At 36.5% G+C, this 26,870-nt stretch overlaps 4 protein-coding genes and 1 non-coding gene across 18 annotated transcripts; 2 read left to right on the top strand and 3 right to left on the bottom strand.

Annotated features, from left to right (window-relative positions):
* Positions 1-50: 50 nt before the first annotated feature.
* TRNAW-CCA (transfer RNA tryptophan (anticodon CCA)) lies at positions 51-122 on the bottom strand. The gene has a single exon. It is a non-coding gene; the product is annotated as a tRNA-Trp (tRNA).
* Positions 123-334: 212 nt separating this feature from the next.
* Positions 335-4,767, bottom strand: LOC18606790 (uncharacterized). 7 transcript variants are annotated; one of them, XM_088804388.1, is made up of 5 exons: positions 4,518-4,767; positions 1,992-4,410; positions 1,323-1,602; positions 1,037-1,133; positions 335-844 (listed from the first exon to the last, which is right to left on the bottom strand). In XM_088804388.1, exon 2 carries the CDS (start codon positions 4,261-4,263, stop codon positions 2,023-2,025), a length of 2,241 nt encoding a protein of 746 aa, XP_088660514.1. In that variant the 5' UTR covers positions 4,264-4,410; positions 4,518-4,767; the 3' UTR covers positions 335-844; positions 1,037-1,133; positions 1,323-1,602; positions 1,992-2,022. The 7 variants fall into 7 exon arrangements, with proteins under 7 accessions (XP_088660514.1, XP_088660515.1, XP_088660518.1 ...); XM_088804389.1 differs by having other exon boundaries at positions 1,992-4,342; XM_088804392.1 differs by lacking the exon at positions 4,518-4,767 and having other exon boundaries at positions 1,323-1,420; positions 1,556-1,602; positions 1,992-4,511.
* Positions 4,768-5,485: 718 nt separating this feature from the next.
* Positions 5,486-13,195, bottom strand: CIP111 (Cam interacting protein 111). Of its 6 annotated transcripts, none has more exons than XM_007040587.3 (12): positions 13,033-13,191; positions 11,992-12,333; positions 11,715-11,873; positions 10,327-11,201; positions 9,729-9,933; positions 9,241-9,448; positions 8,149-8,648; positions 7,495-7,921; positions 7,144-7,224; positions 6,821-7,011; positions 6,563-6,750; positions 5,486-5,917 (listed from the first exon to the last, which is right to left on the bottom strand). In XM_007040587.3, exons 2-12 carry the CDS (start codon positions 12,277-12,279, stop codon positions 5,902-5,904), a joined length of 3,138 nt encoding a protein of 1,045 aa, XP_007040649.3. In that variant the 5' UTR covers positions 12,280-12,333; positions 13,033-13,191; the 3' UTR covers positions 5,486-5,901. The 6 variants fall into 6 exon arrangements, with proteins under 6 accessions (XP_007040649.3, XP_017973657.2, XP_088660513.1 ...); XM_018118168.2 differs by having other exon boundaries at positions 5,486-5,872; XM_088804387.1 differs by having other exon boundaries at positions 5,486-5,872; positions 10,327-10,495; positions 11,720-11,873.
* A 293-nt stretch (positions 13,196-13,488) lies between these two features.
* NHL8 (NDR1/HIN1-like 8) lies at positions 13,489-18,119 on the top strand. 2 transcript variants are annotated; one of them, XM_018118288.2, is made up of 7 exons: positions 13,489-14,128; positions 14,376-14,450; positions 14,536-15,037; positions 15,973-16,358; positions 16,757-16,983; positions 17,095-17,242; positions 17,618-18,119. In XM_018118288.2, the coding sequence occupies exons 1-7, from the start codon at positions 13,571-13,573 to the stop codon at positions 17,744-17,746; spliced, it is 2,025 nt and encodes a 674-aa protein (XP_017973777.2). In that variant the 5' UTR covers positions 13,489-13,570; the 3' UTR covers positions 17,747-18,119. The 2 variants fall into 2 exon arrangements, with proteins under 2 accessions (XP_017973777.2, XP_007040646.3); XM_007040584.3 differs by having other exon boundaries at positions 13,491-14,128; positions 14,536-15,049.
* A 3,618-nt stretch (positions 18,120-21,737) lies between these two features.
* Positions 21,738-26,636, top strand: TPS5 (trehalose phosphatase/synthase 5). Of its 2 annotated transcripts, none has more exons than XM_007040582.3 (4): positions 21,738-22,086; positions 22,798-24,836; positions 25,390-25,663; positions 26,073-26,636. In XM_007040582.3, the coding sequence occupies exons 2-4, from the start codon at positions 22,849-22,851 to the stop codon at positions 26,397-26,399; spliced, it is 2,589 nt and encodes an 862-aa protein (XP_007040644.3). In that variant the 5' UTR covers positions 21,738-22,086; positions 22,798-22,848; the 3' UTR covers positions 26,400-26,636. The 2 variants fall into 2 exon arrangements, with proteins under 2 accessions (XP_007040644.3, XP_088660568.1); XM_088804442.1 differs by lacking the exon at positions 21,738-22,086 and adding an exon at positions 22,247-22,392.
* Positions 26,637-26,870: the final 234 nt, after the last annotated feature.

Raw genomic sequence — 26,870 nt, 5'->3', positions numbered from 1 at the left:
ATTTAACTATATTTAAAAAAAAAAAAATTTGGGGATCAGTTCTAGGGGATTGAACCCGACGTGAGTCGAACACGCAACCTTCTGATCTGGAGTCAGACGCGCTACCATTGCGCCACGGATCCTGATGGTTTATATGTCTATTATGAAAGTAGAAATTTGTCCTTCATATTTATTCCCGCACAAAAAAACGATGGAAAGAAACATGATTGATCCTTGTTATACGGTAAAAGTGATGAAGGGGTTTTGCTCATTTAAAAGTAAAGCATACTTCGAGGGTTAAAAAGGGGCAGCTGAGAATGATCAGACCAACTCTGAAGAGAAAATGCTATTTAAAAAAGCAAATCCCACATCCAACTCATTTCAGAGGGGATATTTGTTAATTATTGAAATCTTGCAAACAGCAATATAAATGGATTAGCAAGAGCAAGTTGTATGTTGCTACTATTACATTAGATTTACGCCTCTTCTTGACACAGTGCTTATGGAATTGGACTACAGATATTCCTCCAAAACACTCTGAAAACATTGGTTTTGCCCCACCATATCTGACAATTTATACGACCTGTACGTTGATCAATGTTTTGGATTGCATTAGAATGGATGTTGTCCCATGGGATCAGATAAGTACTGTACCGGTGGTTAGCTTCCATTCAGGTCATTCTGATTGTTTATTTGCACTGATATTACTACTCCGGTGCCAGGGATATCGCAAGTAAAGTGAAATTTGACAAGAAACTTCATACTTGAGGGGTCATAGTATGCAGTGGGAAAATTCCATCATTCTCCATAATTTTAACCTTCAGTGTGAATGTGCCATGCACAGCGACAGATCTATATTCAGCTTCTGTAAAAAGCAATAAGGCACATGCATCACATATACTCGTACACAGAGAGAGAGAGAGAGAGGTACATCTCAGGCAAATTGCATATTTTAAATCCACCTTACCGCGCAACATGTTAATACTAATAATCAGAGAAAATTGTAGCAAAAGAAGTGTTTACCAAATGGTAAACCAGTAAAATGCAGTGCACATGCCTTAAGAACTTAGCTGATGGCCCTTGATACAACTGAATCTTTGCTGGCCACCGTTTTCTGATTACTGAGTTTTGACTGCCAACATCTTCCCAATTGCCTTTTACCAAGAAATAGAGAGAAAAACGTTAATAGTAGAAGAAATCAACCAGCAATTCAAGAATATTCCATTTTCAAACCTTCTCAAAAGAATTAACAACATTCCATGAAGACAAAGTAAAAGATTTTATTTCTTCTGATTGTAATGATAAGCAATAAATTTCCTCAAGAGTAGATGTCTTAGTCATACCTCATGCATGGTGCCAGTTTACTTTCATCTGGCCTTTTCAGTATCTTCAGAAGCCACTCTGGACGAGCATTTAGCCACAGAAGCTGCAGCCTGTGTAGCTGAATCAGAAATTTAAGGCAATACCTGTTAAATTTCCTTGTAACTTTGACTAACAATCTGAACTCCATTCCCAAAGAAAAGCTTGATACCAGCATCATGGGCACATATTTGAGCCAAAGAAGTCTTTCACATACCAGGAGGACCATGAAGAAGCACTCTGTTCATGGTTCATAATCGAATACTGTAAGATAAAACAGTGATCAACAATTAACCTTCCTTATGTGAAACAAAAAATAAAATAAAATCAAAAGTGACTCTAAATAAATGCATTAATGAAAACACACCATCATTTAAAAGGTAACCAAAAGATACTTCAAGGTGTATTGTGATTTCTATCAACAACAAAACATCATTACCTCACTTCTTATAAAACATGATTCTATGACACTAACAAAGAAAATTTGAAACTGTAAGACAGCTCTGACATCAGTATAGTGTACTGCAACAGGAAATACTATGGCTGTCTACATGCATTTATGAAATCAAAAGGATCTTCAAAAAAATTAAAATTGCCTTTATGTAAAATTGAAATTCAGATTATATTCAAATGAAAAGAAGTAAGAAACTTACCATCCAGTTCTTTCATCATTTCCTCAGTTGTCTAATTATATGTAGTCATGCCATTATCCTCCCCCAATGCACTATAGGCAGCATCATCAGGAACAATACCCTTACTTTTCATTTCAGCGAACAACTCATGTGCTCTATCAATATCACCAAGTCTCCTGTACCCAGAAATTAGAGCAGTATATGTCACCACATCGGGATTGATTTCCCGTCTTTTCATTTCATCAATTAACAAGTTGGCCATATCCATACGGTGTATATGACAAAATCCATCAATTAGACAGGTATAAGTGACAACATTGGGTGAATAACCTCTCCGCAGCATTTCTGTATATAGAGCCCAAGCCTTTTTCATATCTCTAACTCTACAAAACCCAGCTATAACAGATGTGTAAGAAATGGTATCAGGAATCAAACCCTTTGCTATCATGTCCTTAAACAAACTATACGCTTCATACATTTTGCACCTCTGGCTGAATATGTTGATAAGAATTGTATGTGTAATTGTGGTTCGTGTGAACCCAAGCTTTAACATTCTTGCATACAACATCAAGGCCTTTTTTGGTTTCGACTGTTCAGCAAATCCATTCATAAGGATGTTACAATGAACATTATGAAGAATATTCTTCTTAATCATTTGAGGAAGAAGTTCCCAAGCTTTTCCTGAATAGCTTTGCATGCAAAGCCTCTTAATAATTCCATTATATGTATATGAGTTAGGAAAAATGCCAAACTCATGCATTTCATTTATAAGTTTCAAAGCTTCCTCCAAATGTCCTGCTTTGCAATAACCATCAGCAATTACATTGCAAGTGAAGATAGTTGGTGATACGCCACTTTGCAGCATGATGTTGAAAAGTTCCAAGGCTTTATCCAAGAGCCCCATCTTACAGAATCCGTGAATCAACCTGTTGAAACTGTTGGTCGTAGGAATTAAGCTATTGCTGAACATCCCCTCAAAAAGTTCCATGGCAGAATCCACATCACCTTGAAGACAAAATCCCTTGAGCAAGACACTGTAAGCAGCCAAGTCATATTCATATCCATCATTAGCAAGATTACGAAACAAATTCAGTGAAACATCTGCCAATCCACTCTTACACAGACCATGAAAGAGTGAGGTATACGTAACAAGTGAAGGCTTCATGCCGTTGACTATCATCTCATCAATCAAATTGATACCTTTCTCACAATCACCTTTTTTGCAGAACCCGTCAATCAAAATGCTATAGCTATGAACATCTGGTGATATTCCACAATGCTTCATTTCTTCCAAAACCTTCAAACCTTCGTATGGTTCACCTTTTTGGCAAAATCCATATATAATGGCATTATAACAGAAGCTATTGATCGGTTGGTTTCCAAAACACAACTTTCGAATGAAATCTAGAGCAAGTTCAACACAACCAACTCTACAAAGTCCACCAATATATGTGCTGTATGTTACAACAGATGGATTTTTCCCACCTCTCTCCATATCCTCTAGAAGGTTATTTGCTTGTCCAACATCTACATCCCTCCCACAATATCCATTACAATAAAAGTTCATCATAATCGTATAGGTGTAAACATTAGGAGATGGCCCCGAGTTCTTCATATCTTCAAACAAACTTCTCACAAATTCTCCTCTATTTGCTTCTACTAAACACTTGAGCAAGAAGTTGCATGACATAATATTTGGTTCAAGCCCAATTTTTTTAGCCTGCACAAAAACGTCAATGCCATTCTCAAGCATCGAATTAGATGCAAAAACCTTGATGAGCACATTGAAAACATCAGCTGATCTATGGACATGCTCAGGTGAATCCAACAGATACAGTAGTAATTCAAACATATCAGTCTTAACCTCTTTGTAATAGCAAACAATATCTCTAAGCAAAGCATGTGCTTCCATCTGCATCCCTGCCATTGCAAATATATGAATGATGATCCGAAATGCGTACATTGAATGATCAAATCCGTACATCTTTGCAGCCATATTGAACCTAATTTCCCTTGCAATGTCCCAATTCAACGATTTAAATACCCTCACAACAAAAGGAGTAAGCCTGGGATTTCTACAAAATTCGAACGTCTTCCTTGGAACTTGAAGCTCCTCAACTTCATTATTAACACTTACAACCTCAGGACTACAATCAAAGACATGGTCTTCCAACAACAAAGCAGATGAAGCAGAATAATACACTCTAAGAAGACATTTTTTGTAGTGAACAACTACGTCTCGAAGCAAACCGGATTGAACTAAACATATTTTTGAATAAGACCAAATACCCATTAATACCCAGAGTGAAATTCATCACAAAATGCTTTCTCCCGTAGAACATGCGACCATTGGAGCCTCTGGTGTACCATGCCTTGGAGGCCAAAAAGAGGAATAACTTCAAATACCCACTACTATATTATCCAGAACGAAAGAATCGTGCTTTGAAGAGAATCCCAAATTCAAAAAATCTAAATGTTTTTAAAAGAATCTAAAATATATGAAAAAGTACGTAATATCAATTTGGTAAGAAGTGGAGCTGAAAATACCTGAAAACAGGATAAGTTATTTTGAGCCGAAAGAGAGAGAACTAGGAGAATAGTTCGAAAGGGAGGATTTTTAATTCTCCGATAAGGACTACGGAGGTTAAAACAGCCACCGCCCTGTCGGTTGAAAGAGGTGTCTTTGAGTTGAGCTTGAACTGCTGTGCTTTGAGTTTCTTCTTGACAGCGCGCCTGGTATGCCTTAGGGCTGCATTATGGGCCGTTGCCAAGTGAACCGCCTGCCCCAACTCCCTATTTTCTATATTTCTTTATTTTATAAAATTTCCTTCTCTTTTTAAATTAGTTAAATTATATCATAATTTTAAAATGTCATTACCATACTTTTTAAAAGGTGCATTTTTTGAAGTCTTTTTTTTGGGAAAATTAATTAATGAATAAATAGAGAACAAATACGCCAAAGCCTTTTTTTTTCTTTTTTTTTTCCTTTTTACCATTTTAACGCAATAAAAAAATAAAAAAGAAAACTCATTTTATAATCATGATTTTTAATAAAAAATTATCTTACATATCAACAGTTACAGAAAAATGAATTAATTAAGTCATTGAGATCAAATAATCAACTTAGGACGCGCTATTACCATTATATATTTTAATTGCTTCATTTCGTGCTTGATCAATGGATTTAGAATAAACACGTCTTAAAACTTTTAAATATAATTTAAAATTTAAAATTTTAAAAAATTTAATTTAAGTAAATAGTATAAAATTTCATTGAAATTTTAATAAATTTAATTTGTGCAATAATATAATACTAAAATTTACGAAAAATAAATTTGTGAAGAATCAAGAAATATGCCTTACTATCTCCTTTCAAGAAACAAAAAATTGGTACATTAATATTAAGAATCCATAAATTTTGGGTTATCAAAAAAACCCTTATTTGATTGGTATAGGAAGTTTTCTCCCTGGAAATAGATAATGCTGTTTCCTCTTATTCCTTCTGAAAGAGTGCATTTGGAAACTAAAGCACAAAACTGTGTCATAACCATTAAGAAAACAAGGTCAGTCAGGTAAGGTTACATTTACAAACATACCAGCGGAGTCAATTGTGGTTCCATTGCCTCTACCATTCCTCGATTACTATGGGGCTTATGGCAGTACTGCTGTATCACCGCCACCGAAACCAGGACAAACTGAACTCCATCTCACTGCCAAAAGACAGCTTTTGAAATAAACAAGAAATCACGACTCCATTCCTTAGAGAGCAGCTGGAATTCCATGTGTTTTAAGTTATGAAATCAATCATATTTGTGGTTTAACCATTTGTAGCAGACTTTGAGTGTAGGAGGGCTGCTGGGAAACGAGCAAAGAACTGTGACATGGATTTTATCAGGGTCCGGCTGCATTGGATCAAGAGAAGAAAACACGTTCAATCAGTTGATTTCCTGAAAGACATGGAAGCCAAAGTTCTTAGGAAAAAACCGCAGCGTACAACAAATACGAAACGGCAAATCTAATTTCTTTAGGGGAAACAATAGTCATTATGGATTAGCAGCTGCAAGCCATTTGCGGCTATTGCAAACTACAAAGTGTATTATACTTTAATACATCAAATAAGGCATCTTCCTTGATAGAAACCAACACATTTAGAATTACTTTCAACGGTAACAAACTCTGAACCCCACCCCCCAGAAGAAAAAAGACGACCCTTCAGTTACACCGTATCTACCAATCATTTGACAAGTGTGCTGTAAGCATGCAATGGGTTACCATCCTAGATGATCTGAAAAGGAATAGTTAGCTTTAGCACTTTGATTTCTTTTGATTATATATACAGTTCCTTTAGATCTTTTAAGAAATAGTTAGCTTTAGCACTTAAGTTCCACAGGACAGATCACATATATGGTAATGCCAAATTTGAGAAAAATCTGGAATTCAAGATCCAATGTAAATAAGTAATTCACAAAGATTAGATATATTTAGCTGCTGTGCATATCACAGCTTGAGACTTGATATTGTTAGAGAAAGAGAGATACATTTAGCTAATCAATCTCATTGGAGAAAAGTAAAGTAAAAGAAGAAATGTTTACCAAAAGGGCAGCCCAGTCGATCTAATCGAGCACTGTTGAGATCCTAGTGTCTTTTCTATAGTACTGGAGTGAACAAGCCTTTCAAACTTAGCTGATAGCTCTTGATACAATTGAATCTCTGATGGTCGTGCTTGTCTGATTGCAGCTTTTAAGTGACACATTGTTACTTCTTCAGCATCAAGGCTCTCCTGATGGGAAAGTAACATTAAACCAACAATGGAGAAAACATTCCAGAAAACACAGCATGAACTAACAAACCTCAAGAGCTGCAACAGCTGCCTCCCGGCAAATCAATGATATGTCAGCACCAGTACAGCCCTCCGTGAGATGAGCAAGCTCCTTTAAGCTGACATCCGAGCTGCAAGGAATTTTACGCAAATGGATACGGAATATATCTTCACGATCATTCTTGTTTGGTGGTCCAACATATAACAATCGGTCAAAGCGACCTGCATGAATCTTTTATTAATTATTATGAGAAAGGTGATCATGTTTATGCTATAAGAGCTAGAAGGTTATAAAATTGGTATGTTTGAGCTTGTGCATGATGACGGGAGGGGATGGAGAGAGAAAGAAAAGACCTGGTCTTAAAAGGGCAGAGTCAATCTTGTCTGGCCGATTAGTAGCCGCAATAACAGTAACATCAACTCTTTGATGCAAACCTAGATCAGCAAGACTTTCAGTCAAGTCAGTATATTTTATTCCATATGCGCAAAACATGCTATGTTCCAATGATAATCCAGATAGGTGAGATAGAATCTCCTCAAGGGAGGATAAAGCAAAATGAAGATGTTTTAATTTGAAATTAAATAGGCATAAAAGCAAAGCTCCACAGATGCATTCTAAAAAGAAAAAACAAAGGTCTGCAAAATATATGAATGAAAGCACCATGAATATATTAGGGGACTGAATGCTTCACATCACATACTAACCGTCCAACTCAACAAGAAGTTGACTCATGACTCTATCAGAAACTGAAACCCCATCACTTTCCTTCCCACGAATTACGGCAAGGCTATCAATTTCATCAAAAAATATGATTGATGGAGCATTAGCCCTTGCCTTTGCAAAAAGGGATCTCACTGCCTTCTCGGATTCACCAACCCATTTGCTGAAAAGTTCTGGACCCTTCACTGCCAGAAAATTCAATCCAGCTTTAGAAGCTACAGCACGAGCCATGAGGGTTTTGCTACAACCAGGAGGTCCAAACATCAACACCCCTGTGGGAGGCCGTGTACCAATCCTCTTGAATGCGTCCTGGTGTTTTTGAGGCCATTCAACGGCTTCCATTAACTGATTTTTCACCTCCCTTTGACCGCCAACATCTTCCCAATTAACTTTTGGAACCTCAAGTATGACCTATAAGTAGAGAAGTACATCTTAAATGAAATCAACTTGCAACTCTAAAAATTGCAGCTTTGATCTTTTTTAGTTAAAAATATTCTAAAATCATGTTGGAAGCATAAAAATTTGTGCAAACAGCAGCTGTGGTTGTTCAGTATTTTCATTGCAATAGTAGACATCAGTTGCATAAAATAAATGACAAGAAATGACTTTTCCAAACAACAGTGATATCTTAGCCATACCTCACGCATGGCACTAGGTCTCACTTTCACCCTGGCTTTTTCAAAATCTTCAAAAGCCAATCTTAGCAGGCATTTTTCTTTCACTAAAGACATCCCTTCAGAAATATCACTAATACCAGTCTGGATACTAGCTGTTATTTGTGAGACTGTCTCAGCAGAATCAGGCAAATCTGTTTTGCAAGAAGATGCAGAGTCTGAACAACTAATTGAAATGTCTCTTAAATCACTTCCACATTCCATTCCTTCCATTTTATGGCCTGAATGACCTATGTACGTAATCGGCATTCCACAAGAATCCAAACCTTGACACGAAACTTTAAATTTAGCATAACGTCTAAGACAAACTAGGGCTGCCTCATTACAAAGGGATGCTAGATCAGCACCCACAAAGCCATGTGTAGCCATAGCAAGTTGCTGAACTTGCATATCTGAAATACAGTGGTCCATTTTACTGAGAAGGGTATGTAATATATCCAGTCGTTGCTTTGGAGATGGCACGCCTGCGTGAATTTTCAATATCAATAAAAGCAGATAGCATATCAGACAAAAGGGAAGAACATCTGTAATTTGGAATTGATTGGGTGAGCAACAAAAGAAATAACACAAACCTATAGTTCTAAGTTCATTCATGGTTTCAAAGGCTTCCTTGAATGGAGTAAAATGCACTTCAAGTTTACAGACTTGAAGATTCATGGTTTCACAGGCTTCCTTGAATGGAGTAAAATGCACTTCAAGTTTACAGCCTTGAACATTATGATATTTGTTTATATCTTAGATAGCATAGTAGTCCTAACCCTACTAAAAGAAATCTCTAAACTCAAATATTACCCTCATTTCTTCCATTTATGCAACCTTTGAGCCAATAAATACAAGAAATACTGCATCTTCAGTCTAAATTAAGTTATAACTGAATCAGATTTTACCCTTGAACAGAACCAGTATGTGATAGCATCATAAACTATATATAGTGAATAAAATGGAGTGTGTTTAATTTATCATGTGAATATAGGAAAAAGAGTTATCATTTGAAAAACAAAAAGATAGTCAAGGTAATGAAATTTAATATCACAAAAGAGAACAGCATTATCCTACCAATCTCAAGCTCCCTGCCAAGTCTTCCAGGCCGTCTAAGTGCAGGCTCAATGCTATCAGGCCTATTGGTAGCAGCAATCACTAGCACTCCATCAGTTCTACTGATCCCATCCATCAAATTCAACAAAGTAGCAACCATTCTTTGAGATAGCTGTTCACCTCCTTCTTTTCGTGCAGGAGCAATGGCATCCAACTCATCAATGAATACCTATACAGAGGAACTGTAAGTTAGGTAGCATCTAAAGGAAGAGGCACAGGAAAGTATGCAATGAGTCCCTAGAAGACAAAACCTTTCAATATTTTTTCTTCAAAAGATAACATTGAAGGTTAAAATTGACATGTCAACATTTTGCTATTACATGTCGCATCCAAGAATTTTTCCATTATTGTTTTTATGGTGTCTCAACAACTAAACCACAGAGTGCTAAGACATGCAGGGCAAGAAAGTATGCAAAAGTAACAAGGACTTTGAGAGAAAAAAATCTAACCACAGAAGGTGCAGCCTGTGTAGCTGACTCAAAAACTTTGAGCAATTCTTGTTCACTTTCTCCATAATATTCACTAACAATCTCAGGTCCGTTTACATAGAAAAGGTTGACACCAGCATCACGAACGCATAACCGAGCCAAAGAAGTCTTTCCCGTTCCAGGTGGACCATGAAGAAGCACTCCCTTCGTAGTTTGTAAACCAAAACTAAAACAGTTACATTAGCAATCAACATTTAACTTTTACTATGTCAAACAAAAGACAGGGAAAGGATAAAAAGATAAAGAAAAGTATCTGTGAATGAATGCATCAGTGAACTCCAACATCTGAGAAAACAGCAACAAGCACACACTACTGCTAACAAAATAACAAAATGCCAATTCAATTAAAAAAATTATAAAAAAAGATAACTTTTTCCATGTTCATTAAGGCATTTAAAAAGATGTTTTCCTCCTTTTGATTGTTGAAGCCATAGGACAAATGCATCTCACAGTCCTCAAAAACGCTAGAATCTTCTTTCTAGATATTTTCTATATATATATATTTCAAATTATGTAGGATCACGAAAATAACAAGTAACAGCAAATTCATATGATATACCTTGACAAAGCATTCTTCACAGATGAGGAAATAATTTCCTTCAATACTGCATATTCTTGAGACAAGCCACCCAATTCTGAGATATCATGCTCCATAATGGTTTCCACTTCTTCAAGGTCAAGTTGCAGACACGGTGAAGGTCTTTCAGCAAGAGTTTCAGATGACAAATCTGATGAAAAACATAAGTACACTTTAGTCTCATAGTCTACAACAAAAGCATTATCTACATGCTCCATAGATTCAAGATTCTGTGTGGGCAAACTATGATGACTTCCATTCTTCAAATCTTGATTAGTGATACCAGCACCTCTCACACGGAAAATGCAAAGCTCAGAAAGTATTGGAAAGGCCACAATATTTCCACAGAGTAGATTACGCGAATACAACCATGAAGCAGCACAGGTCTCTAGAAGCTTCTTAGAACTTTCATCCCTTAATATCTCTTTAACATCAAATGAATCAACATATAAACCATTTGGTTTTGAGAAATTTGATGCTGACCCTTCACATAATGGTGAAGCTAACTGACTAGAATGAGGAGAACTCAGCTTTGGCTGATATAATGGTGTCTTAGGGGAAGATGTTATTCCATTCTCATATTGACCATGAGTTTTTTCTGTAGCAAACTCCATTTTAGGCAATATATCATTGCTTGTGTTTACTGTGTTCTTAAAAGAAGTCAGCTCAAGATGCAATTGCTTGCAGCTATGCAGTGAGAGGTAATTAGCATTTGGATTATGTGCATTTTCTCTCCCACTTACAAGACCAGTTTTAAATTCACTTTGTATAGGATAAACAAACACAGTGCTGCCAGAAGCAGGACAACCCAGTGTGTATGAAAGGTTTGAAGACAATCGCACTCCATTCTTCAAAACCTGGAAAGAGAGGAAGAGGGTGAAGATAGAGAATCGAACTTCTTTGTTACCACCACCAGAATCTCCAAAATTAAGAAAATGTAAATTAAGGCATAGATTCAAATCCATAATTTACAAATTATAGCATGATAAATAAAACAATAATTTATGAGGTTATGCTAAAAGATTCTACAATGGTACCAAACTATATGAGATTCCATCAATTCACCCTAAGAAATATTCCAAGCTAGAGCAACTATATCTGGATGTAATTATGCAGCCCCAAATTCACCTGTAAGAAATACAACGTACTAAATGAACTTCATAATTAGTTACCATCTCCATTCAGAAATAACCACCTTGTATAATTGTAAAGCATCTATAGCAGGTTTAACAGTATAGGAAGCATCCACTTTCTCCAACTTCATAGCATAGTTTGTCAAGCTGATCTTTTTTCTTTTCAAATTTCACAAGCAAAAAGGAGAAGATAGAAGAAAATAAAGAGTTAAACTAAAATAAGACTGTCATTCGAACCTTACAAGATGGAAAAACTGTAGCAAGCGCAAAGTAGTTTCCAACTTCTTTTGCAGTTTCATTGGCCAAATCAACAACAAAGGTTTTAGCACATTCATCTGTTACCAAGCTTAGAGGAAAGCCGTTTGAATGTTCATTCTTCAAAGCCGCAAGCGAGACCTAGTAATGGGGTTAGAATATAAGTCAGCAGCAGAAGAGTGGGGGATGGGGAGATTCAATTTTCGAAAACCTACTAATAATTTCATCTCAGATACTAGAAATAAAGATAGTAAATTACCGATACTAATGAACCAGGAGCAAGGTAAGAAGCAACCATAGAACTTTCTGACAACCAAATTTTGCAGCCTCTGGTTTCTAAGCCAACATCACTAACTCGGCCAATGAAAGCAGATTTTCCAATAAGAGAAGGATATCGCCTAGAAACTTCTTCAAGAGAGCACCTAAGAACTTCTTCACTTACTTCTGAATCTAGAGAAGAAACAGATGGTGTCCGTGGAGAAGCTGATGGGTCAGAATTTGATTGCCTGGAAGGCATCTTGGATTGCTTCTTTGACTTTGAAGGCATCTCCGCAGTTGATCCTAGAGCCTCTGAAACAAATCAAATAGCTCATTCAAGAGCCTGTGAGACAAGTTAGAACTAGTTAGAGGATGATTACTATAAATACACCCATAATTCTTAAAATAATTTACCCATTTCACTTAACTGTTAAAGTTTAAATTTTTTAACTCCTTTCAGATTTTATAGAATAAACAGAAACTTCAAGGCAATAAAACTAAATTTGTGAGGAAATGATCCGATAGCAATTGAGGAAATCTTTCAATTTTTTCACTATATGATCTAATATTCGCTTAATTATCAAAAGATAACAATGTAAAAATGAAGGTTCAAGGACTTGAACAAGAGTTCAAGGAGTTGCAATAGATTTATCCCTAAAGGAACATTAAAAAACATTTGATTAACTGGAATTAACAGTTAAAACAGATTAACATACTAATTAACAAAATTAAGAAACATTACGTTTAAAAACTTTCACTTCCTTTCAACGAGAAAATAGCAAAACCTTGAACTTGTATGAATAGCGTATAGAAACAAGCTGAACCACAGAGTTCAAAGCATTCTACTTCACTATTTAACCACGTCTGATACTTGAAAGAAGTAGAAATCGAACTAAAAATAACCAAAATCACTTTAAAAATTACTAAAAGCTAATCACTGCGATAGCCGTTTACTTTTTCTTTTTTTTTTTGAAAAGCTACTAGTCCCTGACTTACTGGAATTAAAGCATAAGGATGAGACATAGGAAAGCAGAAAACTCACGGAAATGAAGCTGGACAGTGGCGGAGCTTTCTTCTCCAAGAGAGGCGGCGGAGACGGGAGAAAGAAACGGTAAAATTGATTATAAATGAAAGATAAACAGGAAATGGTTCGTCTTGGTGCGGCGAACCAGAGAGGCACCGCATCCGCCAGCGTTAAGTTTAAATGATGCAATGCAGGGATGAGCGATCGAGCATGCAGCCCAGCCCAAGCGTCGAAACAAAGCCGCAAATGGTCAGTCATTTTCAACGCTTGTCCGTTAGTGTGAGTGGGTTTGTCTGGCCCAAAACGTTGGGCTCATGACGGCCCAATGTTGATGACGAGGGATGATGTGTGCTTTTGTTTTGGATAAACTTGGGCCGAAACAGCCGAATAAGAAAAACCCGGATTATATTCGGTTGAAACCGAAGTCGGCCAGGTAAGCGTCCAAACAGGCGTTGGATTGACCCGGAATATTGAATTTAAAGCCCAGATATAATCCCGTCTCGGTTTCAGGAAATCACCGCCAACGCTGAGCTCCGTTGCAACTTCAGCCTCCGCCATGAGAAGAACGAGAAGAGGATCAAGGCAAGGCCATCACCACCACCAACCTCTACAGGCCGACGAGACCTGGTCCGTCAAGCCCCTTCATGACACTCCTCAACCGCCACAACAAGATCCCCATCATCAAGAAGAAGAGTCGAATCTTAATGGTCCTTCATCCCCGTCCATTTCTCAGCAACTGCAGTCCCCCGATTTTACCTCCAAACCGTCCAGAACTCATCGTAATCCCAACTGGAAATACCGGCGTGGCCACGTGGCCAAACCTCGGTTCGTCAAAAAATCCGAGCTCATTTCTTCAAAATCTGAGCTGAGTTCTGAGGACAATATAGCGAGTTTGAGTGTAGTCGAAGAAGTAAACTGCGACCAAGAAGAAAATAAAGGAAGCGAGGCTTTCGTGTCCAAGATTGACGGGGATGGAGAGGAAATTGAAGGAGATGAATCACAAAACAGTGCGGATGATGTTGTGAGTAGGTTTGAGGAGCTGCGGTTAAGGGTGGACGAACCCGAATTGTCGGAGGAACAGCTGAGAATCAATGATCAGTTGCAAGAGGACGAGGTAATTCAAACGAATTTCGATGTCTATTTTGATTATTAAGACTTTCATTCTGACCAATTATTTATCCTTCATTAAGTTTGTGCACTTGTTTTATTCAATAGACGAAGGAAGATTCTGAACTTAGCTTAGCTTTTTAAAAATCACGGTGTTGAAAGCACAAAGGAATGCGTTTTATCCTTAAACTGCTGACCATTACAATGAGTTCCTTTTCAGCCATTGCCGTATTTGATCTTTCTTTTTCTTGTAGTTACTTGCAATGAAGTCTATTTACGGAGAAAATGTTTTCATCCTTGATAAAGAGATGGGCTTACGATCCTTGAAGGTTATGTTACTGGCCTATAATTTCAGGTTTTCTTTCGCTAGCTACAACCAAGTGAATAAGCTGATACCTTTGTGTTATTTTACAGATTCACATTCACCTGGAAGGCAGTGGAGAGACTATTATAACGACAAAGCTAAATTCATCTAATGATGTTGGTGGAAGTGAGACTTCAGATGACTTCTCATACTCGTTCAAAGTCCAATATCTTCCACCAATTGTGTTGACCTGTTTACTACCTAGATCATACCCCAGCCATCTTCCTCCATATTTTACCATCTCTGTTCAGTGGTTGCATTCAGCTAGAATTTCCGATCTTTGCAGTCAGCTCGACTTAATATGGAAGGAGCAAGAAGGGCAGGAAGTTATATACCGATGGGCAGATTGGCTACAAAATTTCTCGCTTTCTTATCTTGGATGTGATAAAGAAATAATGCTTGGTCCTTATGGCATTGAGAATAATGGAGAGAGGCGTGCAGTTTCAGGAAGTGTCTCCCCTGATGTTGATGTACCGTTTATTCGGAGTTACAATGATGAGATATGCCATGAGAACTTCCTCAAAAGCTTGCATGAATGTTCAATTTGTTTTAGTGAGTATGCAGGTAATCGTATGTTGATTAATTATTTTTTGTTCAATTGTAAACGTTTTTGCTATTGTTTGCTATCTTGAGCATTGCCTTTTTGTGCATTCTTTTGGCAGTTTTGCTTTACGAGAGAAGCAGAAGAATGCAGGGAATGATAGACATGAATCTAAAAGAATCTAAGGCTTTAATCATGAATGTGGTGATCTTTAGGTGTCCCTCATTTTAGATGACTTGATTTGAATGCTATGGTTGATAATCATGCTGGATTCTAAGCATCAGTAATATTGTTTTCAGTTAATGGTTTTTCCACTATAATAAGTTGGAGAACTTGCATTAAGCATACTGGGGACACATGCACTATTACCCAGGTTTCCTCGGGTTTGAATTAAATTAAGAGTTGTATTTGTGAGACATTTTTTGATTGGAGAGGATTGTGGGGTAAAATTTATGTATTTTCTGATGGTTCTTTGAATAGTAGTACTATCTCGAAGCTTATATATGAAAATTTTCTTTCCCTTTTATGAGTGAATGAAAGACAGGATTTAATTGCTGTTTGATAACTTCTTTGCAGCATGCGGTGAAAATTTCCTTAGATCTAGAATAGATTTGTTAACATCTCTAATTTCACTTTTGGCTGGTTGGCTGGGGCTCTGAATTTTTCTTTTTTTCTTTTTTTGAGGATGGTGGGAAAAATAGTTTAATTTGGCAATTAAGTACAGAGAAAATATTATTCAGAATAGGGGTGGAGAAATTTTCTTAAAGGGTTTAGGATGATGCTTTATGACTCAGGAAACTTTGGATTTTTTGGGGAAAGGATTTTAATGTGGATAGCTATTAAGTGTATGTTCTATGTATTTTTAGTTTGGATTCAGAAGATAGTGTTGTGCACTCTATTGTGATCGTTATTGAACCCTTGCTACTGTTTTTTTTTTTTAAACTAGGAATTGACTTTATTAGGCTGCCATGCCAGCATTTCTTCTGCTGCAAATGCATCAAAACTTATTCTGACATGCATATCACCGAAGGCACCGTAAACAAGCTGCTATGTCCTGAAGCTAAATGTGGGGGCACGGTCCCTCCTGGTTTATTGAAACGGTTACTTGGTGATGAAGGGTATGAACGGTGGGAGTCCCTTATGCTACAGAAAACACTTGAATCAATGTCAGATGTTGTATATTGCCCAAGATGTGAAACACCTTGCATAGAGGATGAAGACCAACATGCACAATGCTCCAAGTGCTTCTTTAGCTTTTGTACGCTTTGTAGGGAGCGCCGTCATGTAGGCATAGAGTGTATGACACCAGAACTGAAGCTTCGTATCTTGCAGGTATTATCTATGTCGTTTTCTTCTGTGGATCTTATTTCTCTATGTCTAGTGGGACAGGAGTATCATTTCTTTAAAGTAGATTTTAGTCAGAATTCCTTTGATATTTTAATGGTAAATTGTAGAAACTGGAAATAGCTGTACAAAGCATTATTCAAACATGATGAGATCATGACTGTGCTAAAGCCTTTAAAGGTTCATGGGATGGTTCTTGTGTATAGCTTTAACTTGGATTTCATGGACAAAATTAGATCAATGTTCATCAAAGTTGTCTTCTTTGCTGTGCTCCTTTTTCTTCACTGCTTGCATATATTTTTAGCATTTTCCTTGTCCTATGAGCACCTACTTCCTCTATCATAGAAACTTTTCTCCATCATTCATGGAATTAATGTTGCTGACAGGAGCGCCAAAATTCATCCCAATTGAATCAAGCACAAAAGCACAAGGAGCGTGTGATGATCAATGAAATCCTTAGCATGAAGGAAATAATGCGTGATGCCAAGCAATGTCCATCTTGTAAGATGGCAATCTCAAAAACTGAGGGATGTAACAAGATGGTATGTGAGAACTGCGGGCAGTACTTCTGCTACCGATGTAACAGTGCCATTAATGGATATGATCATTTCAGGTATGCAACTTCCAGAATTTCTAGATGAAGTCTTTATCATTGCTTGTGTCAACTTGAATGTTCATTGGTCAGTACTTAGTCGATGAGGTTCCGCATTTTTGCTTGTTGAAGGGATGGGGCATGTGAATTGTTCCCACAAGAAATTATACGAGAGTGGGAGGAAAGGTTAAATGCACGCCAGGTATTAGGTCAGGTTCATGCTCAACTCTTTGCTGAACGTGGACAGCCATGCCCTAACTGTCGTCAGCTCAATGCAAAGGTGATAAAATTTATTTGATTTGTTGGAATTTTCCTCCACCTATATATTCTTTTTATCTTCTAATTTTCTAATTGAAACTAGCTACATGCCAATGAAGTCTAAATGCCTTGTTAGCATGCATCCTGATCTAAAATAACAATTTCAAAAGAATGATTCTTTTACACTAGCCATGTCCAGCAGTCCTGGCTTTCCTTTGGATATGTTGTCCATCTATTAAAGTCATCCATATATAGTTTGTAGTTGAAAACATAACAAAAATTCTTTCGATAGGCAATGTGTAGTTTTTTTGGCATTGTTTTGTTGTTCTTGATTGTTTGAGTTCGCTCAACATAGTGACTGTGTTCTATGTTTTTCCCATTTATTGTATGTTAACAGGTAGGCAACAACAATCACATTTTCTGCTGGGCGTGCCAAATGCACTATTGTTACTTGTGCAAAAATATTGTGAGGCGCAGCTCTCAACACTATGGACCCAAGGGTTGCAAGCAGCATACCGAGGGATAGTGATGCAATATCGTCGGACCAACCTATTTGAAAAGGCAACTGGTAGATGAGACCAGGGTGGCAGAAAGCCTCTTACAATTTGATCTTGCCATGACATTGATAGTCTTCCAAAGGTAAGGAAACAGTGTGGGCTACTTGAATTATGTTGCGTATTTCCTATTTCTCCCGAAGACGCATTTTTGGGTGTTGTAACTTGTAAACGACAGTATAGTTTTTTGTTCCCAGTGTCTTGGCATCAAAATTCTTTCAAGAAAACGGCCTTGTAATAATTCAGGTTCGAAACCGGAAGCTGGCGGTGGACGTATAGTTGTGGATCATACATTCCTCAGCTGAGTTGTAGCAAAATAAAAACAAAAAGAAAAAAATTTGCATATGTTCCATGGATCTAAATAGGGAAAGATTCAACACCATCTTTCCATCTCGTGCTTTCTTACATGACTAAGTTAATCCTCATTCGCAGCTCTGGTCAGGGCTGAAGACAGTGTCCAGTCATTCTTGAAAAAAATGGTTTTGGTTAGCTTGCTAGCTCGGGCTATTTGGGTCCAACTCGGGCTCAGTAACCCAAGATCTGACCTAATCAGCTTGGGTCTCGTTTAACTGGCGTTATGAATATGAGCCTTGCAAGAAGGAAAGAAAGGGGAAGCCTAGCTGTTGCAGCAGGCCCAGACTGACGGAAAATTGTGCTAGTGGGCTCCACTGAAGAATGGCGCTGAGACTCGAGAGAGTTACAGGATTAAATTTGTATTTTTTCAATATATATATGAATAAATTATAATATCAAGTATCTAAAAATTAAAAAAAAAAACTTTATTTTAAAACATATTTAAAAAATGAAAGGGAGAAGCAATAATTAGCAGTAGCAATAATTGAATTAAATTTATAAACATAGTGCGACAATATGTGGGTAAACCATTAATTAAAAGGACGAAGCAGATTTGAAGGGAGGGACGGAGTCAGCGTCACTTTCATGATTGCGATGGTGATTTTGTTGCGTCCCCAACTTGCTCAATTCCATGCCCCCCATTACCTGCCGGAATTCCAAATCAATTTTAAGAGCAATCATTGAAATATTAAAAATAAAATAAAAACACTTTTGGCAGATTTACATACAAAGCTGAAATGGACTTCCAGAAGCTTCTTTGTTATTATTATTTTTTAAGAAAATAAAAAACATATATTTTCATTTTATTATTTAGGGTATTTCACTCGTAATTCTTTTTATTACAATTTTGTAATTATTTGATCACAATTAATAAATATGTAGTGATTCGTTACTTATAAGTGTGAATTTCGTATAATATTTCGATGAATCTTATATGATTTATTATCACAATTAGTTAATTGTAATGTAATCATTATAAGAGAGATGCTTATGTTATTATTACATATCACTTTTTTGGATAAAATTATCTTATGGTTTTAAGTTTTAATCAAAATTTTAAACATATTTATTTGTTTTCGAAATAGAAACTCTACTCCCAAAAGAGTAAACACTATTAATAAAAATTATGAAATAACTAAATTTTTTCTTTATTAACTAAAAAAATATTATTATATTTTTAAATATATATAATGGAGAAGAACAAGGGGAGCATCGATCTTTTTGATTTATTAGACATAATAATAGAAATTTTTAATTTAATAAAAAATATATAATAATAATTTTTAAAATTAATAAAGAGTAAAATTGTTATTTCAATATTGTCACATCATCAAACTAACAGAAATATTAACATTGACCAACGGCTAAATTTATGCGTGCAACGAAAAATATTTTTTTAAGAGTAGAGTGTTTATTTCAAAAACTAATAAAATCGTTTAAAATTTTGATTAAAACTTAAAAAATAAAATATTTTATCCTCTTTTTTTTATCAGTAACCCTACTCCCAAACACACTCTTATTTTCATTTTTTGATATTTAATAACCGATTTAAAGTAATTAAATAAATGAGTTTTAGACTTAAGCATATATATATATATATATAGAGAGAGAGAGAGAGAGAGAGAGAGAGATTGATAATGACAGGAACTAGGGGTCTTTGTGTGGGGACGAATTAAGGTGAACAATCAAGTCACCATTGAAACTATATTTTGCATTGAAAAAATATAGAAATGACTACTATGCTACGTGGCTTTATTCGGAAGCAAACACATTAAAAAAATAATAAAAAAGGAAAACAACTATTAATGATTAATTCTAGAAAGTAATTAGGAGAGCTTGGAGTTGTTATTAATCATAATTAAAATATAGCCCACCTTCATTATTGTTTTCTTACGTAATCTTGGTATAAACTATCCCTAGTAGTAATGTATACTAGTGTGTATATTAAATGAAAAAATTCAACCGGTAATGTACTTTTTTTCCCGTAAACGGAAAGTACTTAGTTAAATTAGTTAATCGTTTTCATGACCATATTTTTATTTCCAAAAATAATAAATGAGAAGTGATTATTAACTTTTAAAAATCAATACAAAAGGCTCTTAAAAGTTAGAAGAACGGATACTTAAATCTATTTTATAAAATACTTTAACACTATTTAAAGGGATCGAATAATGCTACGTACCCATTTATATATATATATATATATATATATATATATATATTATTTCTTAAATTCCATCTATACCCAAAACTCATTTGTCTTGTTTTCATCAAATAACAAATGTAGAACGGACAGGTGTTAAGGCTTGGTTGTACACGTCTACCTCGTAAACCTAATGCACTTAATTCATAATAATGTCCAAAGCAATAACATCATGCATGGGTACGTATCAGAGTGGTCCGAAACATGTGTTTCAGATAAATATAAATGCTTCATTTATTCTTAGTTTGGTACAATTGTTCGCTAATAAATGATTAGGAAAACTATGCCTGTCCCCTTTCAATTTGTTTGTAGTAATAGAAAAATATATATATAAATATATTATTTTTTAAAAAATTTAAACACAACCAAACTAATTAAATATACAAAAATTGTAAATAAAACTTATTTATGTCTATTTTTTAAAATTATGTATTGTTCATATGAGATATATACTACTCTTTTTGTCTCGTTTTATTTGTTTTTGTTCAATTTTTTAATGAAACGAACTTAATTTTAATTATTATTTTTTAAATGATATGTAAAATAAAAAATTCAAAATTTAGAAAAGTTTACAATTTAATTTTTAAAAAAAATTATTTATAATTTAATATAACAATAATAAAAATTTTTGATAAAAAATTTAATATAATGAGACGAAAAGAAAAAACTATATAAAATATCGGCAGTTTGACGGTTCACAGTGAAGGGCACGGCACGGGACAAAGGGCAATGTCGACGGCTCATATTTGCATTTGGATTGGACAAGAAGGGACAGGAAGATGCGAAACACTATAGAATATTGATTAATTTGTCCTAAAACTTCAACGTGATGCAAGTCTTACTTCTTTAACATGGCGCGTGTTCACCACTCTTACTTTTTATTGGGTTGCTCCGATGTTTTGCTTTCTTTCACCAACGGCCCTCCAAAATGGCTGCAGGAAACCCCTCTTTGGATATCAAGCTTTGAAGTTTTACGTTTGAAAATGGTAATGAAATGATTCTCATATTAATTAAAGCTGTTTAATGCTCTGTTTTAGCAATGTTTAGGGGCCAGGTGTGATGAGTACTTAAGGAGTGGTTGGAGGGATACCCTTTTGCCTGCTTTTATCATCGATAACATGCATGATGATGTTCTGATCTTTTGCAAATCAATGAATTTACTACTATTTTCAACTAAAAGAGCAGAGCGAGAAGTGATGAAAAGAAAAGTGGGTGTGGAGGATCTTGAAATGTTTGGTCCGTGTAATACACGTGCACCAGTGTGGGTTGAGCTAGTACTGCCATCATGGTCAGGAGTTTTGAGTTAGATGTTAGGAATTTAGAGGAGTTACTCTCTGTTTAACTGAAAGTAACCATGGTTAAAGTTGAAGACATGTTGTTGTTGTTGTTGTTGTTGGATTTCACTGTTTCGCATTCCTCTTGCCATCACTCATCACTTAACCACAACAACACTCACTCAAAGCTTCGAGAAAGGGGGAGAGAAAGAGAGAGAGAGAGAGAGAGAGAGAGAGAGAAAGAAAGAATCAAATGCTTTGAACAAAGACATCCCATTTGTTGTTTCACACATAAAGGAAGAAAAATAAAAGAGAAACAAAAATTCCAACAAATGGGAATTCATATAAACTAAAAAGCAAAGCAAAAGGTCCATCATTTGATATAGGCTACTGCCAGCCTTGGCCACAAAGAGAAAGGAGGAGGAGGAGGAGGAGGAGGAGAATCTTATGTTGCTATCTTAGTTTATTCTAACCTTCAAAGGTAAGCTCTTTCTCATATCTTCTTCACTGCAATAATGGTTTTCTTCTCCCTTTCTTTCTTGGTCTTCTTATTGCATGCCACCATCTGCTTTACTTTTTACTTGACTTTCCCACTTACTTGGTTCCTTTTACCATTTACATATTTTTGGCTGCCTAAGTTGCTTCTTTCTCTATATATAAAGTTTTAATTTTTATTGATTTGAAGATGGGTTGTTTGTACATTTTGATATTGTCAATTACCTGTTTTGATCAGCCTTGCTATGTGTTAGTTGGGTTATCTGGGTCTGAGGCTGATTAGAATCTAGAGGTAAATTTGTCACTAATAGATGAAAAACTCTTCTGATTTTAGATTTTGGGTATGTCTAATCTGTTAATAGTTACCTTGGTGTCTTGGTTCTTTTTAGTTCAGCTCAAACCAGTGTCGGTTGTAAGTTGTAAGATGCTTTTTACTTTAGAAGAGTCCCAAAGGACTTCTTAGTGATGTCTTCTCAAATTTGAAACTTGTCTGGTATGTGCATGTTTTAAGAACTATATGTCACTTCTGGCATTCATAACTCTTGTTCTTCAATAGAGTCTTATACTTGTATTTGTTGAATGTTTCATTTAGTTGGCTGATTGAAGTATATATAGGACTGAATTTCTCAGCTGTTTTTTTTTCTTTCCCCATTATTCCTTCTGATTTTATTTTGTTGTGCTGTGTTTTTTTTGGTAGACTTCTTTCAATTAGTGCCAAAAAAAAAAAGGATCAACTTGGTTTTCTGCAATGGTTTCAAGGTCTTATTCTAACCTCTTGGACCTTGCTTCTGGTGATTCCCCAACTTTTGGTCGAGAAAAAAAGAGGTTTCCTCGAGTGGCTACTGTCCCTGGGCTTTTGTCTGAGGTAGATGATGATAACTGCAACAGTGTTGGATCTGATGCTCCTTCTTCTGTTTCTCAAGAACGGATGATTATTGTGGGAAACCAGCTTCCACTTCGATCACATCGAAATGCAGATGATGGAGAGTGGTGCTTTAGCTGGGATGAAGATTCACTTCTTTTGCAGCTAAAAGATGGGCTTGGAGAAGATGTAGATGTAATCTATGTAGGTTGTCTTAAAGAGGAGATCGCCCCTAATGAACAAGATGATGTGGCACAAACATTGCTTGAAACTTTCAAATGTGTCCCTGCGTTTCTCCCTCCTGAGCTTTTTACTAAGTTCTATCATGGATTCTGTAAACAACATCTGTGGCCTTTATTTCACTACATGCTTCCTTTATCACCAGATCTTGGTGGTCGGTTTGATCGCTCCCTTTGGCAAGCTTATGTTTCTGTGAACAAGATTTTTGCTGACAAAGTAATGGAAGTGATCAGCCCTGATGATGATTTTGTGTGGGTTCATGACTATCATTTGATGGTTTTACCAACATTTTTGAGGAAGAGGTTTAATAGGGTGAAGCTTGGATTCTTCCTCCATAGTCCATTTCCATCGTCTGAAATATATAGGACACTTCCTGTAAGAGATGAACTTCTAAGAGCACTCCTCAACTCTGACCTCATTGGTTTTCATACTTTTGATTATGCCAGGCACTTCCTCTCATGTTGTAGCAGAATGCTTGGACTGTCTTATCAATCAAAGCGTGGCTACATAGGGCTAGAATATTATGGTCGCACAGTGAGCATTAAGATTCTTCCAGTCGGGATTCACATAGGACAGCTCCAATTGGTGCTGAATCTTCCTGAGACTGAAGCTAAGGTAGCTGAGTTACGCAATCAATTTAGGGGTCAAACTGTTTTGCTTGGGGTAGATGATATGGACATCTTTAAGGGAATCAGCCTGAAGCTTTTGGCCATGGAACAATTGCTCATGCAACATCCTGAGAATACAGGTGAAGTTGTTTTGGTTCAAATTGCAAATCCTGCAAGAGGCCGAGGAAGGGATGTACAGGAGGTCCAATCTGAAACTTATGCCACAGTGAAGAGGATTAATGATACGTTTGGAAGACCAGGATATGATCCAGTGGTTTTGATTGATAGCAACCTGCAGTTTTATGAGCGAATTGCTTATTATGTCATTGCTGAGTGTTGTCTGGTTACAGCAGTGAGGGATGGGATGAATCTTATACCATATGAATATATTATATGCCGACAAGGAAATGAAAAGCTAGATGAGACCCTAGGGCTAAATCCATTGGTACCAAAGAAGAGCATGCTGGTTGTCTCTGAATTTATTGGATGCTCACCATCTCTAAGTGGGGCAATTCGAGTAAATCCATGGAACATTGATGCTGTGGCTGAAGCTATGGATTCTGCATTAATTGTCTCTGAGGCAGAAAAGCAGTTGCGGCATGAGAAGCACTACAGGTATGTGAGTACACATGATGTTGCATATTGGGCACGCAGCTTTTTGCAGGATCTTGAGAGGGCATGTGGGGATCATTTGAGGAGGCGGTGCTGGGGAATTGGTTTTGGTTTAGGGTTCCGGGTAATAGCTTTGGATCCAAATTTTAGGAAGCTTTCCGTTGAGCATATTGTTTCAGCTTATAAGAGAACCAAGAATCGAGCAATTCTTTTGGATTATGATGGCACCTTGATACGAACTGGTTCATTAAGTACTACTCCCAATGCAGAGGCTGTTGTAATCTTGAACAATCTGTGCAGAGATCCCAAGAATGTTGTTTTCCTTGTTAGTGGAAAAGATAGAAAGACTCTAACTGAATGGTTTTCCAGTTGTGAAAAGCTTGGAATTGCAGCAGAGCATGGTTATTTTATCAGGTATATATTTTTTCTTGTCTAAACCCTATAGGTTAAGCTAGACTCTATGCCAGAACAAAAAGGAGAGGGGAGGGGGCAAGGGGGGGGGGGGGGGGGGGGGGTGGTTTAACAAATGCATGGATTGGCAATTAGCTTTTATTTATTTTTTTCTTGGGTAAGAAAATTAAATATTTCTTATTAAATTTGGAAGGCCAACTGAATCAAAAAATGTAACATTTCACACAGCTTTGCAATTGTACCATTGCTAGTTTAGAACTAGATTTGGTTCATGGTTGTTGCTAACTAGCGTGGTTTAGCTTTTGTGAAGTATAAAAGAGCTTGTTTTTACTTTGTCTTAACTATTTAGCTGGTAACTAAAACATAATTTAGGGCTCTGTTGTTTTTGCTTAATGAACAGATAAGACTTACTGTTACCCAATGCTTATAGTTTGATTCAAAAGGAGAAAACTGGTATCAGTTGACAGCCCTCAGGCACAAATCCATGCCTGAAACTGTGGAGAGGATTTATTTGTTGTTATCTTATGCTTATCCTTTTCTTATTATTTTCCCCCAGGTCAAATCGTGATGCAGATTGGGAAACTTGTGTCTCTGTGCCAGACTTTGATTGGAAGCAGATTGCAGAGCCTGTGATGAAATTATACACTGAAACAACAGATGGTTCTGCCATTGAGACTAAAGAGAGTGCTCTTGTGTGGAATTACCTATATGCAGATCCTGATTTTGGATTTTGCCAGGCTAAGGAGCTCTTAGATCACCTTGAAAGTGTTCTTGCTAATGAGCCAGTTTCAGTTAAGAGTGGCCAGCACATTGTAGAAGTTAAACCTCAGGTTAGTAGTACACATTCTATTGGATACCAGTCTCCATCAATATTCTTATGTCGTCATATTATATCAATTACCACATTGCATTTTCTAATTAACAGAAGGAAGCCCAACCGTGTGAGCTACTTAACAGGAATAAAAAAGAAAAACAATCTTCTTTATTTTTCCTTAAAATGATATTCAAAAACTCATAATAACTTGAGTTAGACATTACCTTGAATGTGAAAATCATATAAATCTTCATTCATTGGTACTGTTGAGTCAACTTGAAAAGTTTTATTTCCTTCTTGAACTGTGTAGGGTATGTGCTAACAGCTGTAGCCACTATGCTGTAACGTGCACATAAGGGTTATTAGCTGAAAGAGAGGTGGTCCTGAGCTCCAATTTCTAATGCTTCATTCTGTTAACTTTTCAGGGTGTGAACAAGGGTCTTGTTGCTGAACATCTCCTCACAACAATGCAACAAAAAGGAATGCTTCCGGATTTTGTTCTTTGTATCGGGGATGACCGGTCAGATGAGGACATGTTTGAGGTGATCATGCGTGCAAGGACCGGCCCCTCTCTCTCCCCAGTTGCTGAGGTGTTTGCTTGCACTGTTGGGCAGAAACCTAGTAAGGCCAAATACTATGTGGAAGACAGAACTGAGATTCTGAGAATGTTGCAGGGTCTAGCCAATGCTTCTGAACAGACTGCAAAGAGTACTCCCCAGGCTTCTCAACAAGTGATTATTGACAGAGAGTAATCGGCTTCAGTCTCTTATCATCCTACATGAGGTCATATCAAAGTGTACATTGAATTTCTCGATTAGTAAGATTTTGAAGTCTTGGGATAGTTGAGTTTTCTATTAGAGCATAAAGTATGGAGCTTCTGGTATTGGCTATCAGTCTCATAAATGGAGAGTTTTGTCCTGTACTTGTTGCATTGTACTTGTAGCTTCTATTGTGAGTAGATAATTATTCGTCCCTTATGTTTTTTCGCTTCTGTTTTGTCTCAACCATGAGTTTCAGTTCTTTACTTACGCGGTTGTCACCAATTGAAACTGAATTCCTCCCACGATCAGGCCAATGCTAGCTACCATCCGAACATAAGGCTCCTCGTCCACTTAGGCTAGTTTGTTATCTTAATCTCTCTCAAGCAGGCTACAAAATTTGGGTTGAACTCGAAGCAAACTGGGCCACTTTACTATGGCCTGGTCTAAGCTTCATCCATTGTT

The sequence above is a fragment of the Theobroma cacao genome, chromosome 3 (assembly GCF_053813885.1).
Source record: "Theobroma cacao isolate CCN51 chromosome 3, ASM5381388v1, whole genome shotgun sequence".
NCBI classification, from domain to species: domain Eukaryota; kingdom Viridiplantae; phylum Streptophyta; class Magnoliopsida; order Malvales; family Malvaceae; genus Theobroma; species Theobroma cacao.
The sequence above is the reverse complement of the archived record's forward strand: the minus strand, read 5'-3'. Positions and strand labels throughout refer to the sequence as shown.

Coding starts and splice junctions, on each gene's coding strand:
- LOC18606790 (XM_088804388.1), bottom strand. CDS start 4,263: ATGGGTATTTGGTCTTATTCAAAAATATGTTTAGTTCAATCCGGTTTG.
- CIP111 (XM_018118168.2), bottom strand. CDS start 12,279: ATGCCTTCAAAGTCAAAGAAGCAATCCAAGATGCCTTCCAGGCAATCA. Junction 11,874..11,991: donor CTCCTGGTTCATTAGTATCG/GTAATTTACTAT, acceptor CCCCATTACTAG/GTCTCGCTTGCGGCTTTGAA. Junction 11,202..11,714: donor CAGTTTTTCCATCTTGTAAG/GTTCGAATGACA, acceptor CTCTCTTTCCAG/GTTTTGAAGAATGGAGTGCG.
- NHL8 (XM_007040584.3), top strand. CDS start 13,571: ATGAGAAGAACGAGAAGAGGATCAAGGCAAGGCCATCACCACCACCAA. Junction 15,050..15,972: donor TTGTTTTAGTGAGTATGCAG/GTAATCGTATGT, acceptor TTTTTAAACTAG/GAATTGACTTTATTAGGCTG. Junction 17,243..17,617: donor GTCGTCAGCTCAATGCAAAG/GTGATAAAATTT, acceptor GTATGTTAACAG/GTAGGCAACAACAATCACAT.
- TPS5 (XM_007040582.3), top strand. CDS start 22,849: ATGGTTTCAAGGTCTTATTCTAACCTCTTGGACCTTGCTTCTGGTGAT. Junction 24,837..25,389: donor GAGCATGGTTATTTTATCAG/GTATATATTTTT, acceptor ATTTTCCCCCAG/GTCAAATCGTGATGCAGATT. Junction 25,664..26,072: donor TTGTAGAAGTTAAACCTCAG/GTTAGTAGTACA, acceptor TTAACTTTTCAG/GGTGTGAACAAGGGTCTTGT.